We start from the raw sequence: 18,196 nt of genomic DNA on the forward strand, positions 1-18,196 counted from the left end.
CCTCGGCAACGAGCACCACCACCGCAACCGTCGAACCCACCTCGACGAGAGGGTGCGCCGAGGCTACCACCCCAGGCATGGGGGACGCTACGACAACGGGGAGGATCGGAGTCCCTCGCCCGAACCACCCGGTCTGCAGGCTTTCAGCCGGGCCATACGACGGGCGCCGTTCCCGACCCGGTTCCGAACCCCGACTACTATCACAAAGTACTCGGGGGAGATGAGACCGGAACTATGGCTCGCGGACTACCGGCTGGCCTGCCAACTGGGTGGAACGGACGATGACAACCTCATCATCCGCAACCTCCCCATGTTCCTCTTCGACACCGCTCGAGCCTGGTTGGAGCACCTGCCTCCGGGGCAGATCTCCAACTGGGACGACCTGGTCCAAGCCTTCGCCGGCAACTTCTAGGGCACGTACGTGCGCCCTGGGAACTCCTGGGATCTTCGAAGCTGCCGCCAGCAGCCGGGAGATTCTCTCCGGGACTACATCTGGTGATTCTCAAAGCAGCGCACCGAGCTACCCAATGTCACTGACTCGGATGTCATTGGCGCGTTCCTCGCCGGCACCACCTGCCGTGACCTGGTGAGCAAGCTGGGTCGCAAGACCCCCACCAGGGCGAGCGAGCTGATGGACATCGCCACCAAGTTCGCCTCTGGCCAGGAGGCGGTTGAGGCCATCTTTCGGAAGGACAAGCAGCCCCAGGGCCGCCAGCCGGAAGATGTCCCCGAGGCGTCCACTCAGCGCGGCACCAAGAAGAAAGGCAAGAACAAGTCGCAAGCGAAATGCGACGCCGCCGACGCGGACCTTGTCGCCTCCGCTGAGTACAAGAACCCTCGGAAACCTCCCGGAGGCGCCAATCTCTTCGACAAGATGCTCAAGGAGTCGTGCCCCTATCATCAGGGGCCCGTCAAGCACACCCTTGAGGAGTGCGCCATGCTTCGGTGCCACTTTCACAAGGCCGGGCCACCTGCGAAAGGTGGAAGGGCTCACAACAACGATAAGAAGGAGGATCACAAGGCAGGGGAGTTCCCCGAGGTCCACGACTGCTTCAAGATCTACGGTGGGCAAGTGGCGAACGCCTCGGCTCGGCACCACAAGCAAGAGCGTTGGGAGGTATGCTCGGTAAAGGTGGCGGCGCCAGTCTACCTAGACTGGTCCGACAAGCCCATCACCTTCGACCAGGGCGACCACCCCGACCGCGTGCCGAGCCCGGGGAAATATCCACTCGTTGTCGACCCCGTCATCGGCAACGTCAGGCTCACCAAGGTCCTCATGGACGGAGGCAGCAGCCTCAACATCATCTACGTCGAAACCCTCGGGCTCCTGCGGATCGATCTGTCCTCGGTCCGGGCAGGCGCGACGCCTTTTCACGGGATCATTCCCGGGAAACGCGTCCAGTCCCTTGACGACTCGATCTGCCCGTCTGCTTCGGGACTCCCTCCAACTTCAGAAGGGAAACCCTCACGTTCGAGGTGGTCGGGTTCCGAGGAACCTACCACGCAGTGTTGGGGAGGCCATGCTACGCCAAGTTCATGGTCGTCCCCAACTACACCTACCTCAAGCTCAAGATGCCGGGCCCCAACGGGGTCATCACCGTCGGCCCCACGTACCGACACGCGTACGAATGCGACGTGGAGTGCGTGGAGTACGCCGAGACTCTCGCCGAATCCGAGGCCCTCATCACCGACCTGGAGAGCCTCTCCAAAGAGGCGCCAGACGTGAAGCGCCATGCCGGCAACTTCGAGCCAACAGAGACGGTTAAGTCTGTCCCTCTCGACCCCAGCAACGACGCCTCCAAGCAGATCCGGATCGGCTCCGAGCTCGACCCCAAATAGGAAGCAGTGCTCGTCGACTTTCTCTGCGCAAACGCCGAAGTCTTTGCGTGGAGTCCCTCGGACATGCCTGGCATACCAAGGGAGGTCGTCGAGCACTCGCTGGATATCCGAGCTGGAGCCCGACCCGTGAAGTAGCCTCTGCGCCGATTCGACGAAGAAAAGCACAGAGCCATAGGCGAGGAGATCCACAAGCTGATGGCTGCAGGGTTCATCAAAGAGGTATTCCATCCCGAATGGCTTGCCAACCCTGTGCTTGTGAGAAAGAAAGGAGGGAAATGGCGGATGTGTGTAGACTACACTGGTCTGAACAAAGCATGTCCGAAGGTTCCCTATCCTCTGCCTCGCATCGATCAAATCGTGGATTCCACTGCTGGGTGTGAAACCCTGTCTTTCCTTGATGCCTACTCAGGGTATCGCCAAATTAGGATGAAAGAGTCTGACCAGCTCGTGACTTCTTTCATCACACCTTTCGGCATGTACTGCTACGTTACTATGCCGTTTGGTTTGAGGAATGCGGGTGCGACATACCAAAGGTGCATGAACCACGTGTTGCCAACACATCGGTCGAACGGTTGAGGCTTACGTCGATGGCATCGTAGTCAAGACGAGGAAAGCCTCCGACCTCCTTTCCGACCTTGAATCGACATTCTGGTGTCTCAAGGCGAAAGGCGTAAAACTCAATCCCGAGAAGTGCGTCTTCGGAGTCCCCCGAGGCATGCTCTTGGGGTTCATCGTCTCCGAGCGGGGCATCGAGGCCAACCCGGAGAAAATCGCGGCCATCACCAACATGGGGCCCATCAAGGACTTGAAAGGCGTACAGAGGGTCATGGGATGCCTTGCGGCTCTGAGCCGCTTCATCTCGCGCCTCGGCGAAAGAGGCCTACCCCTGTACCGCCTCTTAAGAAAGGCCGAGTCCTTCACTTGGACCCCTGAGGCCGAGGAAGCCCTCGGGAACCTGAAGGCGCTCCTCACTTACGCGCCCATCTTGGTGCCCCCCGCTGCCGGAGAAGCCCTCTTGATCTACGTCGCCGCTACCACTCAGGTGGTCAGCGCCGCGATCGTGGTTGAGAGACGAGAAGAGGGGCATGCATTGCCCGTCCAGAGGCCGGTCTACTTCATCAGTGAGGTACTGTCCGAGACCAAGATCCGCTACCCACAAATTCAGAAGCTGCTGTACACGGTGATCCTGACACGGCGGAAGTTGCGACACTACTTCGAGTCTCATCCGGTGACTGTGGTGTCATCCTTCCCCCTGGGGGAGATCATCCAGTGTCGTGAGGCCTCGGGTAGAATTGCAAGGTGGGCGGTGGAAATCATGGGCGAGACAATCTCGTTCGCCCCTCGGAAGGCCATCAAGTCCCAAGTCTTGGCGGACTTTGTGGCTGAATGGGTCGACACCCAGCTTCCAGCGGCTCCGATCCAACCGGAACTCTGGACCATGTTTTTCGACGGGTCGCTAATGAAAACAGGAGCGGGCGCGGGCCTGCTCTTCATCTCACCCCTAGGGATACACCTCCGCTACGTGTTGCGCCTCCATTTCCCAGCGTCCAACAACGTGGCCGAGTACGAGGCTCTGGTTAACGGGTTGCGCATCGCCATCGAGCTAGGGGTCCGACGCCTCGACGCTCGCGGTGACTCGCAGCTTGTCATCGACCAAGTCATGAAGAACTCCCACTGTCGCGACCCGAAGATGGAAGCCTACTGCGACGAGGTTCGGCGCATAGAAGACAAGTTCTACGGGCTCAAGCTCAACCACGTCGCCCGACGATACAACGAGACTGCGGACGAGCTGGCTAAGATAGCCTCGGGGCGAACAACGGTTCCCCCGGACGTCTTCTCCCGAGACCTACATCAACCCTCAGTCAAGACCGACGACACGCCCGAGCCCGAGAAGGCCTCGGCCCAGCCCGAGGCACCCTCGGCCCCCGAGGGTGAGGCATTGCGCGTCGAGGAAGAGCGGAGCGGGGTCACGCCTAATCGAAACTGGCAGACCTCGTACCTGCAATATCTCCACCGAGGAGAGCTACCCCTCGACCGAGCCGAAGCTCGGCGATTGGCGCGGCGCGCCAAGTCGTTCGTCTTGCTGGGGGACGGGAAGGAGCTCTACCACCGCAGCCCCTCAGGCATCCTCCAGCGATGCATATCCATCGTCGAAGGCCAGGAGCTCTTACAAGAAATACACTCGGGGGCTTGCGGTCATCACGCAGCGCCTCGAGCCCTTGTTGGAAACGCCTTCCGACAAGGTTTCTACTGGCCAACCGCGGTGGCTGACGCCACTAGAATTGTCCGCACCCGCCAAGGGTGTCAATTCTACGCAAGGCAGACCCACCTGCCCGCTCAGGCTCTGCAAACGATACCCATCACCTGGCCGTTTGCTGTGTGGGGCCTGGACCTCGTTGGTCCCTTGCAGAAGGCACCCGGGGGCTACACGCACTTACTGGTCGCCATCGACAAATTCTCCAAGTGGATCGAGGTTCGGCCCCTAAATAGCATCAGGTCCGAACAGGCAGTGGCATTCTTCACCAACATCATCCATCGCTTCGGGGTCCCGAACTCCATCATCACCGACAACGGCACCCAGTTCACCGGCAGAAAGTTCCTGGACTTCTGCGAGGATCACCACATCCGAGTGGACTGGGCTACCATGGCTTACCCCATGACGAATGGGCAAGTAGAGCGTGCCAACGTCATGATTCTGCAAGGACTCAAACCACGGATCTACAACGACCTCAACAAGTTCGCCAAGCGATGGATGAAGGAGCTCTCCTCGGTGGTCTGGAGTCTGAGGACAACGCCGAGCCAAGCCACGGGCTTCACACCATTCTTTCTAGTCTATGGGGCCGAGGCCATCTTGCCCACAGACTTAGAATACGGTTCCCCGAGGGCGAGGGCCTACGACGACCAAAGCAATCGAGCTAACCGAGAAGACTCACTGGACCAGCTGGAAGAGGCTCGGGACATGGCCTTACTACACTCGGCGTGGTATCAGCAGTCCCTGCAACGCTACCACGCTCGAGGGGTTCGGTCCCGAGACCTCCAGGTGGGCGACTTGGTGCTTCGGCTGCGACAAGACGCCCGAGGGCGGCACAAGCTCACGCCTCCCTGGGAAGGGCCGTTTGTCATCGCCAAGGTTCTGAAGCCCAGGACGTACAAGCTGGCCAACAGTCAAGGCGAAGTCTACAGCAATGCTTGGAACATCCGACAGCTACGTCGCTTCTACCCTTAAGATGCTTTCAAGTCGTTCGTACACCTCGTCCACATACAAAGTCTAACCATCAAGGAAGGGTCAGCCTTGCCTCGGCAAAGCCCGACCCTCCCTCGGGGGATAGAAAGGGGGAACCCCCTCTGCATCAAAATTTTCCTCGGAAAAGATCTTTTCTGCCAGAACGTCTTTCGTGCTTTTCGGCTACTTCGAAAGTGGGATCCTGAAAACGATGGAGTACACGTAAGCAGCCAAGGCTGACCGAGCCGAGGGACTCCTACGCCTCCGGGATACGGATACCTCACTCATCACCTTCTGCGATAAGTAACTCACGCTCGGATAAGCGATTCCGCGGACCGAACAAGTCTTCACGCTCGAAAACTCTTCTGCCGAAACGATTTTTCGTGCCTTCTCGACTATATCGATAGCAGAATCCTACGGACGAGTAAGAGTACACGTAAGCGGCAAGGCCGACCGAGCCGAGGGACTCCAACGCCTCCGGGATACGGATACCTCACTCATCACCTTCCGTGAAAAGTAACTCTCGCTCGGACAAACAATTCTGTTACCGACAAATAAGTCCAGATACTCGAAACAAGAGGAAAAGAAACACGACTTTACTACACGACGACAGTATGTTTGGGCCTCGGCGGCCGCAGAAAACATACGCACACTACAAGATGAACCGATCCTACAGGCTCAGACGTCGACAGAGGGGGAGCAGCAGCACCCTCAGCGTCAACTCCACCTCTGGCGAAGTCCGACCGAGCCTCGGACGGCAACACGGTCGGAGGGTCTCCACTCCGAAGGACGACGTCAGCGCCACGCCCGGGCTATCGCCGCCAGGGTCTCCTTCAGGAATCCGGCCCGAGCAGACGGCTCGGCCAGCCGCCCCGAAGCCTCAGCCAGCTGCCTTCCGAGGACACCAGCCCGGCTCGTGGTTTCGGCAACTCGACTCCGGCGTCGGTCCCGCCAGTGGATGGCCCGGCCAGGCTCCGGCCGACGAAGTCTTCCTTTCGAGCCAACTCTGCCTCTGTCCACGCTGATACCGCTGCCTCCGGCTTCGGCTCATCGAAGAGCGGCCGAGGGTTCCCTTAACTAAGCAAGATAAGCCTCGGACGGCAAGGCCGACCGAGCCGAGGGACTTCTACGCCTCCGGGATATGGATACTTCACTCGTCACCTTCGCACGAGGCAACTCACGCTTGGTTAAGCGGTTCAGTTAGCCGACAGGCGAGTCCTAGTGCTCGAAATGAGGAAAAGACACGGCTCCGTGCCGAAAATACATACATGTTCAGGCCCCGACAGCCACAATGAACAAACACCGGCACTCAAGGTGCCATTACAAACGGAACTCCGGTTCCACCTCCACAAGTACGAACAACCCCCCACGATTGGAGGGCCTGCGGAGCAACAGAAGGCCGACGGATGGCTCACCGCCGCCCGAAGAGCAGCAGCGACAACGACTTCTGCTCCGAGCGGTCGAACAGCAGCATCGATGACCTCAGGGCGGATGCTGCTGCTGCAAGGCCCTCGCCCATGTCCCCACTCGAGGGACGAGGACAAGCAGAAGGCCGTAGAGTTGGAGGTCAGTCCGCGGGCGACACCGACTATCTCGTCGGCGGAGAAACCTCTTCCGGCTGCCTCGGCGGGAGGTGGCACCGGAAGCGGCGCCGAAGCCGCTCGGGCCAGAGAGCCGGACACGCGGCAGCTGCCAGCGCCATGAACGGCGAACGCCCTTCCCCCCGATCACTGAGGGAAGGAGCGGGCCGCTGCCCGCGCAGAGACAGGCCCCAACTCGGCGCACTCCCCTCCCCAGCACTGATGATGAACATCCTTGAAGCTAAGGGAGGGGCGAAGGCCGTAGTCTGACTTGCTTCTCCCCACCCTGGAACTGGTGGTCACCGTCTTGGGTGACCACCGGCGAGGGGATGCAGTCGGGCTGCCTGATGAAAATCCTTGAAGCCGAACGATGGCTGAAAGGTACCAACTTCCGCGAAGTTGCGTTCCCCCAACGACGACGAGGCGGAAGAACTGCGGGCGCCCCCCATCCGGGGGCTCGGAAGGTGGAAAGACGTGATGCATGAGGGGAGCACAAAGACATTGTTGCCTTTCGAGGGGGTCACCCTCCTTTTAAAGGCAACTCTCCCCGCTCGCGTCCTCAGCCGTCGCGGGCTAAGTCTTCTCCAACACGCTCCAAGGTCCTCCCCCTACGACACGGGGGCTGGGTCCCATGCGTCATGCAAGCTGGCCCAGGGCAGAAGAAGCCAAACCGCCGCACGCGGTGTGCACAACTGCCCAGCGGTTACGAGCATTCCTTCACTTTCGCCCAGACCAGCGGGCGAAAGGGCGGACCGCCATGCAGGCGGCATGCAACCGCACCAAGGAGGCGCACCCTTTCGACTTCGACGCGTCCGGCATGGCGACCCAGGCCCACACGTCATGTAACCGGCGCGCCGGTTACTACGTGCAAGAAACTGCACCGCCACTTGCGCCAATACCGCGGCCTCTCGACTGCGGAACCAATACCGCGACTCGAGGCGACCCTGCGTATGACCCGACAGTGCCAACCGAGCACATCGGTCACGGGTCAGTCAGCCGTGGGAGAAGGCGCGACGGTCGATACGGCCAGAAATGGGCCGGTAGTAATGGCGGTGGCAGGCGGGCGGAAGCAGCGGTCAAGTCGTCAACCAAGCTCACGTCCCCTCCTGGGACAGCGAGAGAACCCTCTCCCACGGCGCGAAGACGACGCGCCCGTGTTCCATTCCTCGAATGGCTCACGCACGCGCAACGGCTGCCCCGCGAACCACTCGTCCTGTCGCATTAACTCTGTGGCAGGACAGGCGGCACCTTTGGCAGGCGAAGAAGGCAACGCTTCACTTCCGCCATAATGACCGCGTCAAAAAAGGTGCGTCACATCATTCGATTTCGTATCCTTTCCCTTTTCCTCTTTCTCTCTCTTACAACAGGGACCAGGAAAGGGGATACCCCGAAAGGGATCCTTCTCCGCGAATGAAACGGGCCCCGAGCCCCCCTACCGATCAGAGGTTCGAAGGCTGGCCCCTAGGAAGGGTTCAACAGCCGCCTCAGAGCACTCGGGCTCCGCGCCCACTACTGGTCAGAGGTTCGAAGGCTGGCCCCTCGGAAGGGTTCAACAGCCGCCTCAGGCCACTCGGGCTCCGCGCCCACTACTAATAAGGGGTTCGTAGGATGGCCCCCGAAGGGTTCGACAGCCGCCTCAGACGCAGAGCGAGGGATGACCCTGGGTACGTTCGATACATAACCAAGGCTCGGGCTACGCTCCCGAGGTACCCTAGGACATTTCCGAGACCAACGGGAACGATTTTGTAACGGAATCCCACCAGAGGGAGGCATCGAGCCCTCAGACCCCGTCAAAAGGGGACTGGGTCCGGCAAATCACCCGCAGGTACTGTTGGAGCGCGCCTCCGGGCCACTAGCCGACCCCTAACAAATGGGGCACGAGCGTCCACTCGGATTACCCGTTAGCAACTCACTGGAGACACCATGTTCGGCGCCCTTCGAGGGCAACATGGCGCTTTCCCCCTCCTCCTTGCGGAAAGGCGACGCAGGGGCGTATGTAAAAAAAGTCGAGTCTGTCCTTGACCGTCCTCTCGCTCTGTGCGGAGGCTCGGGGGCTGCTCTCGCAAACCTGGCTCCGGCCAAACCGTTGACAACGTCAACATACCAGCCCGAGAACTTGGGACTCGACTGTGCACCCGGGCTACGGCCAGTTCGCATGAGAGAACAACCAGACCGGCCGAAGCTTCACGAAACGCATTAAGACCTCGAAGGAGTCAAACCACTCCTCCGAGGCCTCGGGGGCTACACCCGGCGAGTGCGCTCGCGCGCACCCACCGGAACAAAATGCAACCGAGAAAGGCCGGTCCCCTTGCAAAAAAGTGCGACAAAAGCCTTCAAGCGAGTATTAACACTCCCTTTGAGGCTCGGGGGCTACTGTCGGGAACCATAATTAGGGGTACCCCCAAGACTCCTAATCTCAGCTGGTAACCCCCATCAGCACAAAGCTGCAAAGGCCTGATGGGTGCAATTAAGTCAAGGCTCGGTCCACTCAAGGGGCACGATCTCGCCTCGCCCGAGCCCAGCCTCGGGCAAGGGCAGCCGACCCCGGAGGATTCACGTCTCGCCCGAGGGCCCCCTCAAGCAACGGACACACCTTCGGCTCGCCCGGGGCCCAGTCTTCGCCAAGAAGCAACCTTGGCCACATCGCCACATCGACCGACCGTATCGCAGAAGCATTTAATGCAAGGATGGCCTAACACCTTATCCTGACGCGCGCCCTCCAGTCGACAGAGCCGAAGTGACCGCAGTCACTTCGCCGCTCCACTGACCGGCCTGACAAGAGGACAACGCCGCCTACGCCGCTCCGACTGCTGTGCCACTCGACAGAGTGAGGCTGACAGCAGCCAAGTCCGGCTTCGGGCACCATAGGAAGCTCCGCCTCGCCCGACCCCAGGGCTCGGCCCCCGTCTCGGCCCCGGACGACGAACTCCGCCTCGCCCGACCCCAGGGCTCGGACTCGGCCTCGGCTCCGGAAGACGACGAACTCCGCCTCGCCCGACCCCAGGGCTCGGACTCAGCCTCGGCTCCGGAAGACGACGAACTCCGCCTCGCCCGACCCAGGGCTCGGACTCGGCCTCGGTTCTGGAAGACGACAAACTCCGCCCCGCTCGACCCCAGGGCTCGGACTCAGCCTCGGCTCCGGAAGACGATGAACTCCGCCTCGCCCGACCCCCGGGGCTCAGACTCAGCCTTGTCCTCAGGCGATGGTCTCCGCCTCGCCCGACCCGGGGCTCGGACTCAACCTCGACCTCGGAAGACAGACTCGACCTCGACCTCGGAGGAGCCACCGCCTCGCCCGACCCAGGGCTCGGACCGACCACGTCACAGGGGGGGCTATCATTACCCTATCCCTAGCTAGCTCAGGCTACGGGGAACAAGACTGGCGTCCCATCTGGCTCGCCCCGGTAAACAAATAATGATGGCGCCCCGCGTGCTCCATGACGACGGCGGCTCTCAGCCCCTTACGGAAGCAAGGAGACGTCAGCAAGGACTCGACAGCCCTGACAGTTGTCCTTCCGCAAGGCTCCAGCGCTCCTCCGACGGCCACGACATCACATGAACAGGGTGCCAAAACCTCTCCGGCTGGCACGACGGCATGTACTTAGGGCACTAGCTCCTCTCTGCTAGACACGTTAGCACACTGCTACATCTCCTATTGTACACCTGGGTCCTCTCCTTACGCTTATAAAAGGAAGGCTCAGGGCACTCATACGAGGGGGTTGGCCGCGCGGAGAGGACGGGACGACGCGTGCAAGCCTCTCGCTCCCTCCCACGCGGACGCTTGTAACCCCCTACTGCAAGCGCACCCGACCTGGGCGCAGGACAAACACGAAGGCCGCGGGTTTCTCCTTTACGCATGCCTCCTCGTTTCCCCCTTCGTGCTCCGTCTCGCGCCGACCCATCTGGGCTGGGACACGCGGCGACAATTTACTCGTCGGTCCAGGGACCCCCGGGGTCGAAACGCCGACAAGACTTGAGTCTTGTTTCTTCACCAGGGTATGGTCTAACTACTACTCCCTCAGTTCGTTAATATATGTCATCCGTTAGCACAAATTTGAACTACTCGGTGACAGATAAAAAAACGGAGGTGGCACTATAAATCTGCACTGAACAGATGTACCCATTCAATTGTGAACGTTAGAGGCCCGAATGTTACATTCAGTTATTGAAAAAGTGGCCAGAAACTCAAATCAAAAGGGACTTGAAGTATTGTAATATTTATGACTTTATCTCTAGAGTTAACACACAATAACTTCGTTATATCCAAATATTAGGAACCTATATATATATATATATATATATATATATATATATATATATATATATATATATATATATATATATATATATATATATTGTCTCGAGCATGTGAAAACAGCCTTCAAAGACGAGTAGACAGCCGAACACGCGAGCAGGAAACAGACACTGCTCGTGTGCTCCACGTTGCAGAAGGACTGATGATTGCTTCCCTCCCGTCCCGTGCTCTGGGCCGGATCGACCTCGGCCAGCACACAGCAGGAAGATTCGACGGAAACGAAGATGGCGAGCACGCGCTATACCCAATGGAGCGCCGGTCGGCCCCTACCTGTCGGGACTCGGGCTCGTTCCAAACGACCCATGCCGCACCTGACCGTATCGTGCGCTGCCGTTCCGTTGGAACCGGCCGGCCAAAGTTGACGCGTCCCACGACGGCAACTATAACCCGCGCCTGGCACGGCCAGCCAGCCCAGATCGCTATCCTGTTAGCCTGTCGCCACCTAAAACCCGCCCGGCCCACGAGATCTCCAGCGGCGCCATCTCCTGTGCAAGGGGCAGGCATGTGGCCGTCTCTGTATGTAGGTTTATGACTTATGAGCAAGCTAATATACTTGCTACTCACCGTACACTGCAGGCGGTTGGACGTGGGAGTGAGCAACTGTGTTACCATGTGGTTTTGTGGGTCCTTGCTCGTAATGATGTGTCTAATCATGTCCCAAATATTAGTACTTACTGTTGATGTTATTATAACAAAAGCACTGCCGTCCCGAGTTAGCTCAGCAGAACGTACAAAACCAAAACCCATTTCACGGCGGCACAGTGCCACACGGGATCCGGATCGCCGGTTCACTTCAGCCTGGTGGGGCCTCCCTCCAGGCACAGCCAGGTGGACACCAGTCTCGCTGCTATTTTTCTAGTCCCCACCACCCGGGTCCGCTCCGCTGTGCCGCGCCCGGGAATCACTCCGCACGCGAACCGCAGTCGCGGACACCCCACGCCCAGCTCAGCTCGGCACGACCACCACCACCACCACCACCAGTCCTCCCTCGCCCTCCCTCCGTTGTCCGTTCCATCCCCGCGCCGCGCCGCGCCGCGCCGGATGCCTGGAGAGCTGGAGTCCATCGAGCAGCGGCCGGCACGGCACTCGGCCTTTCTTTAATCCGGGACCCGCCCTGAGCTCCCCCGCACTACACTGCATCGCGCTCGCGGCTCGCGCGACGTTGACATTGGGCATGGCCCCTTCCCCACCACCGCCACCATCACCACCACCTCGTCGTCCACTCCCTCCCCTCCCCCTCCACGCGGAGCGGTGAGCTGTCTCCCCCCCCCCCCCCCCTCTGGGAGAGCACAGGCGGCAACAACGGGGAGTCTCGTCGAAATGGCGGCGGCGGCGGCGGCGGAGATCGTGCGGGAGATCGCAGCGGTGGGCGCCGCCGACCTGGCCGCCGCCGCCGATCCGCTGCGCGCGGACTGCCTCCGCCTCGCGCGGAAGGTGTCCCTGCTCTCGCACCTCGTGGCCGAGGTCGCCGACGCCGGGGCCGGGGCCGGGGCGGGCGATGCGGCGGCGGAGGCGTGGCTGCGCGACCTCGTCAGGGCGCTCGAGGCTGCCCGGAGGTTTGTCGCGCTCGGACGGACGCCGGCCGCTGCGGGGGCGTCAGATCAGGTGAGGAGGTGCTGGGATGGACTCGTATGGTTACATGGACCCGTCCGTTCAACCTGCATTGCGTTCTTCACTGGCTGGTGCGTCTCCCTTCGGGGGATTTTGTCGAACGCCTCGTGCGCCGTTCGAAACTATGCTGTTCGGCTTCTTGGTACTCCCTCCGGTTTGGTTTCTGCTATGGACTACCCGCAACTAGCCTACCTGACCGTTGTTCTGCACCCGATGCGGCACTGTTCGTAAGATTCCGTCAAGCTCGTCGTGTTCGCGTCTAATTTCTCTCTTGCCCTTCAATAGAGTCCAACTTTAAGCCCCCACCCCCACCCCAAAAATGAGTTTGTTCGTAAGAATTGCGTATACTATAAATCGGTGTCTGTAGGCGATATCTAAAGGAGCAAAAACTGGACCTTAACCTGGTTTCATCTTACCTGGCCTATTATTAGCTCATCTACAAGGACTAATTGACGTGTTTTATTTTCGCTGATTATTGAAATCATGTTCCTTCCACAAGACGAGCACATCCTAGACTTCACATTCTATATCAGTTAACAGTAATGTATCTTCCCAAGCTTGCTCAAATCATGACCCTAAATCGGATAGGAACTCCAATGTTACACAAATAGGTGGTTCTATGTCAACTACTATGTTAGCTCCAATGTTAACTACAAAAATCGTAGATTCTATACAACAGAATCATAGAATCAACCTAATAAACTAAGATTGTAAAATCGCACCATGGAATCACAATTTTAACAACTATGACCCCTTCTAGGTATTCATCTTCTTAGCTATGATGTCTTCTTCATCCATTAATGTAATCTTACTCAAATGTATTAATGGTTACCTACAAGGGACACATCAATTATGCAGCATAACTAGAATACTAGGGCCTGTTTCGATCCACATGACTAAAGCAAAATGACTAAAGTTTAGTCAGTTTAGGAGCTAATCTTCCAAACACAAATGACTAAAAGTGACTAAAACCTTTAGCTCCCAAGGAGGAGCTAAAACTAACTAAAACCCATACTTTAATGCTGGTCTCCCACACCTGGCACTTGCTAGTGGCTGCTTTAGCCATAAATGTGAACACTTTTCAAAGACCCGACGCTTGCTAGTGGCTGGTTTAGTCATTAATGACTCTTTTAGTCACTTGTTCCAAATAGGTGGTGACTAAATTTTAGTCACTTTAGTTTAGCCTCATGGATCCAAACAGGCCCTAGATGATATTACAATTCGTCACTTGTCAAGTTGCCTAGTTTTGTTCTTTCAAAGTAAAGTTTTGCTTCTTGAATTTACATTGAGGTAGTTGTATTTGTAGTAGGTGAGGTCATAGGTCCTCGATAGCACCTCACTGAATTAAATTGTTTTCTATAGTTAGGCCTCGTTTCAATCTCTCGGGATAAACTTTAGCTTCCTGCTAAACTTTAGCCATATGAATTGAAGTGCTTAAGTTTAGCTCATTGGGGCGTTTGAACTACTCTAATAAAGTTTAGCATATTAGAATAAAAAGACACTCATGCCCCTAATGCGGAGAGAGAGAGAATGTTGTTAGAGGGTATGGGTGGAAAATGGGGTTCCCTGGCCCACGTTTAGCTCCTTTTAGCACTCCTTGAACAGCTTATGAGATAATAGGTGCTAAATTTTATCACATCACCATTAGCTCTCCTGTTTAGATCACCAAATGGCTAAAAGCAGCTAAAAATAAGCTGCTAAAGTTTATCTCTTGATATTGAAACAGGGCCTTACTACAATTTGGATGAGATTTGCTATGATTGTAAGTTGTTTTTTAGTTTTAAAGTTTTTGGAAGGATCATTTTCAGGCTCAATCGCCTTGCTTTTCACTTATGGGATTGCAAATAAACTCCTCTAGCATGTTTTTCATCAGTCTTCTACTTACTCTGGGTTTGTACACAGTCCTGTCCAATTGTCTATTAAGCATTCTACTGAGTTCTTTCCTAAAATGCTTAGAGCTGGTAAATGTTTGGCATCTTTTTGCGTGTGTTGCCTCTAGAATCGCCCACTTCACTTTAGTAACACAATTTCATTTCTGTCATGGGGCATGTCCGCATGTGGATCTAATCAACATCTTATATAAAAGGGACCTGAGGTCCTTTCTGTCTTACTTCCTTTTTTTGAACTAAAATCTTACTCCTAAAAATGGAAGTGGATGTACTACCTCCGTTCTCGAATATTTGTCGCAGGCTAGTTCATTTTTGAACTAAACCGCGACAAATAAAAAAGAACGGAGGGAGTACATAAAATCATGTACTAGATATATAATGTAAAACATGATGTATATATAGGAGTTTTGGACAAGAAAGGGAATCTTAAAAATTTTAATGCCGAATTTTCACCCAGCATGTGGATACGAGATTTGCAGCTGGCATTTGGAAATCTGTCTGGTTCCTATTGCTTCTTCATCTTTCATTGAAGAGAAAGAAATTAGAGACTTAGAGCTCAGGAGAGAAAACATAGTGGCCAACATACCTTCTGGATTGATTTCTAGAGTTTATATTGCATGTACAACAGTGCAGCATTTAGCTAACAGATTACTAGTCAACCGGATCTAACTAGAGAATTGGACCAAGTCTAATTGAAGAACGTGTACGCTAGTTGGGCTAGATGTTTGGTATGACTTCATGGTATTGGCAACTTTGATGTCATAGTACTTATCTTTTTGTTTCCACAACTGTATGCCACTTCATAAATTTGTGTTTTGCCTAAGCATTTATGGTTGTGTCCCACAGTAATTGCAGCCCTCAAATTTAGTTGCATTAATGTTTTGGTAAGCCTGTCCCATGTTCTGACTTTTGCCTCTCTTAGTAATGTTAGTACCATTTGTTCTGATATCCCTTTTCTCTCTCTCTTGGTTAAGGATGCCATCTGCAAGAATACTGGTCTTCAGTTCAAGTATGTGACCTGGCAGTTGCAAGCTGCTCTGGCAAACCTGCCACATAGCTGTTTTGAGATATCAGACGAAGTTCAAGAAGAGGTATAGTTAAGTTGGTTCATTGTGGAGATAAATCCTTACTTTTCAATTATACCTGTTTGAACTTTTTTTTATACTTATAGGTTGACTTAGTGCGAGCTCAGCTTAGAAGAGAAATGGAAAAGAATGGAGGTCTTGATGTAACCGTATTTATGAAAGTTCATGATATCTTAGCTCAAATTGACAATGCTGCACCACAATCTCAACAGCCGCATCAACAACCAGAGCAGCCACAGATGGAGAAATTCAGTAATGATGACCTGGAGTTGCGAAATGTCGTATTGCTAGTTTCTGAAATAAGCGGGTTATCCAAACCTGACATGTCAAAAATAGTATCAGATCTAATTCAAGGACTTGAAAATGTTGAAACTCCTGAGTCTCCGAAACCAGACAACGTTGATCGCCAACCACCAAGTGATGAAACAAAAGGCTCATCTGAGGAAGTTAAGAAGTCGGACTCTGTAGCTATTCCTGAAGATTTCCGTTGCCCAATATCTCTCGAGCTGATGAGAGATCCAGTAATTGTTTCAACGGGACAGGTGAGGCTTCACACTATCACCCTTTCATTGGTCCTTTAAACTGTCATGTATAATTTGCCGGCTGCTGACGAGCTGCTCACGAATTCTGTAGACCTATGAGCGCGCTTTCATTCAGAGGTGGATTGACTGTGGAAACCGAACCTGCCCAAAAACTCAGCAGAAGCTCCAGAACCTTTCGTTGACCCCAAACTACGTGCTTAGAAGCTTAATACTGCAGTGGTGCGAGGAAAAGGGGATGGAACCACCTAGCAGGTCTAAAAGCGACGGTTCTCCTCTTGAGGTTGCTGGCAACAGATTAGCAATTGAAGCGTTAGTCCGCAACCTCTCGAGCAGTTCATTAGATGATCGGAAATCTGCTGCGGCTGAAATAAGATCCTTGGCCAAGAAAAGCACAGACAACCGTATACTTCTAGCGGAATCTAGCGCTATACCGGCTCTGGTGAAACTCCTGTCGTCCAAGGACCCGAAAACCCAAGAGCACGCAGTGACAGCTCTCCTGAACCTCTCCATATACGATCAGAACAAGGAGCTGGTAGTGGTTGCCGGTGCCATCGTCCCAATCACACAGGTGCTGAGGACGGGTAGCATGGAAGCAAGAGAGAACGCAGCCGCGGCTATCTTCAGCCTGTCACTGATGGACGACAACAAGATCATGATAGGGAGCACCCCAGGGGCAATCGAGGCGCTGGTGGAGCTGCTGCAGAGCGGTAGCTCGAGGGGCAAGAAGGACGCGGCGACAGCGCTGTTCAACCTGTGCATATACCAGGCGAACAAGGTGAGGGCCGTCCGAGCGGGGATTCTGGTGCCGCTGATCCGGATGCTGCAGGACTCGTCCAGGAGCGGAGCCGTCGACGAGGCGCTGACGATCCTGTCGGTCCTCGCGAGCCACCACGAGTGCAAGACCGCCATATCCAAGGCCCACGCCATACCTTTCCTGATCGACTTGCTGCGGTCAGGCCAGGCCCGCAACAGGGAGAACGCTGCCGCCATCATACTCGCGCTGTGCAAGAGAGACGCCGAGAACCTCGCCTGCGTAGGGAGGCTGGGCGCCCAGATCCCGCTCGCCGAGCTGGCGAAGACCGGCACGGACCGAGCCAAGCGCAAGGCAACCTCGCTCCTGGAGCACCTCAGCAAGCTGCAGGTGCTCTAGTAGTCCCACCCACCACTGTCCATCCACAGCCACACCACTCTGTGCGCGCGCGTGCGTTTTCGACTTTTCCACGCCACGGTGTATGCGTACAAATGCGAGTAGTGTAGCATCATCATCATCATCTGTCGTCGAGTGTGATTTCGGTGGGGTTGGTGATAAGTTCGTTTCAGTCAGAGGAGCAAGACCAAACGCTTGTTCGTTCTGTCAGCTCATGTCTGCGTGTAGTTTGATTCGAGCTTTTTCAAAAGCTCGCGGTGTGGGAATTACCTCGGTCGCCATCGAAATTTTCTACTTATATTATTATTATGACTCCTTTGTCTTCAAGACATCAACCTGACATCAACCTGGTACCATCAGCACTTAATTCCTGGGGCTACCTTCAGCATTAACTTGTTGGTGCCAAAATGCTCTCCCCTGGACTGGACATGATTAGCAAGGCGACCTGGTAAGAAAAGCAGCGCGGTAATGATGATTCTATGCTCCATTACTCCTACCTGCGTTTAGTTTAGTATCCGATATCTTGGCAAAAGCTCAGACTGGTTCACAGAGAAGGATGCCGATGAATTGGATCCGTGGCAACTAAACCGATTGCCATGGTACTACCTGCGCTAAGAGCATCTTGCTTGCATCACTCGTGGACCATATCACGGGAGTCAAATGGTCCAGCACTCTGATGCAAAGGTGATAGGTACGTTCTGTACTGCTGGTGTGAGTTAGCGACTCGCTTTCATGCGACGATGTCTTCAGTCCTCAGACTCGAGGAGAAGAGACCAAAAACACGTGTGCGCACCACTCGTGAAACTTCGTCTCATCAGTTGTCGCTACGCTCCAGATGCTCTTCTTTAGTCTTGTACTCTTGTGGTGTATGTATGTCCATGGAAAAGATTAGGAGCTGGAAGAGTGTATTATAGTTTCGTACCGTAGCGCTGTACCAAACAATGAGCAGGAGAAAAGGACGATCA

General features: G+C 55.5%; 1 protein-coding gene across 1 annotated transcript; it reads left to right on the top strand.

Moving 5' to 3' along the window:
- The first annotated feature begins 11,848 nt into the window (after window positions 1-11,848).
- On the top strand, window positions 11,849-17,533 carry LOC100193248 (uncharacterized). The gene is made up of 4 exons (NM_001138397.2): window positions 11,849-12,562; window positions 15,432-15,548; window positions 15,629-16,084; window positions 16,176-17,533. Exons 1-4 carry the CDS (start codon window positions 12,278-12,280, stop codon window positions 17,232-17,234), a joined length of 1,917 nt encoding a protein of 638 aa, NP_001131869.2. The 5' UTR covers window positions 11,849-12,277; the 3' UTR covers window positions 17,235-17,533.
- The last annotated feature ends 663 nt before the right edge of the window (window positions 17,534-18,196 follow it).

This window comes from Zea mays, chromosome 4, assembly GCF_902167145.1.
Source record: "Zea mays cultivar B73 chromosome 4, Zm-B73-REFERENCE-NAM-5.0, whole genome shotgun sequence".
NCBI classification, from domain to species: domain Eukaryota; kingdom Viridiplantae; phylum Streptophyta; class Magnoliopsida; order Poales; family Poaceae; genus Zea; species Zea mays.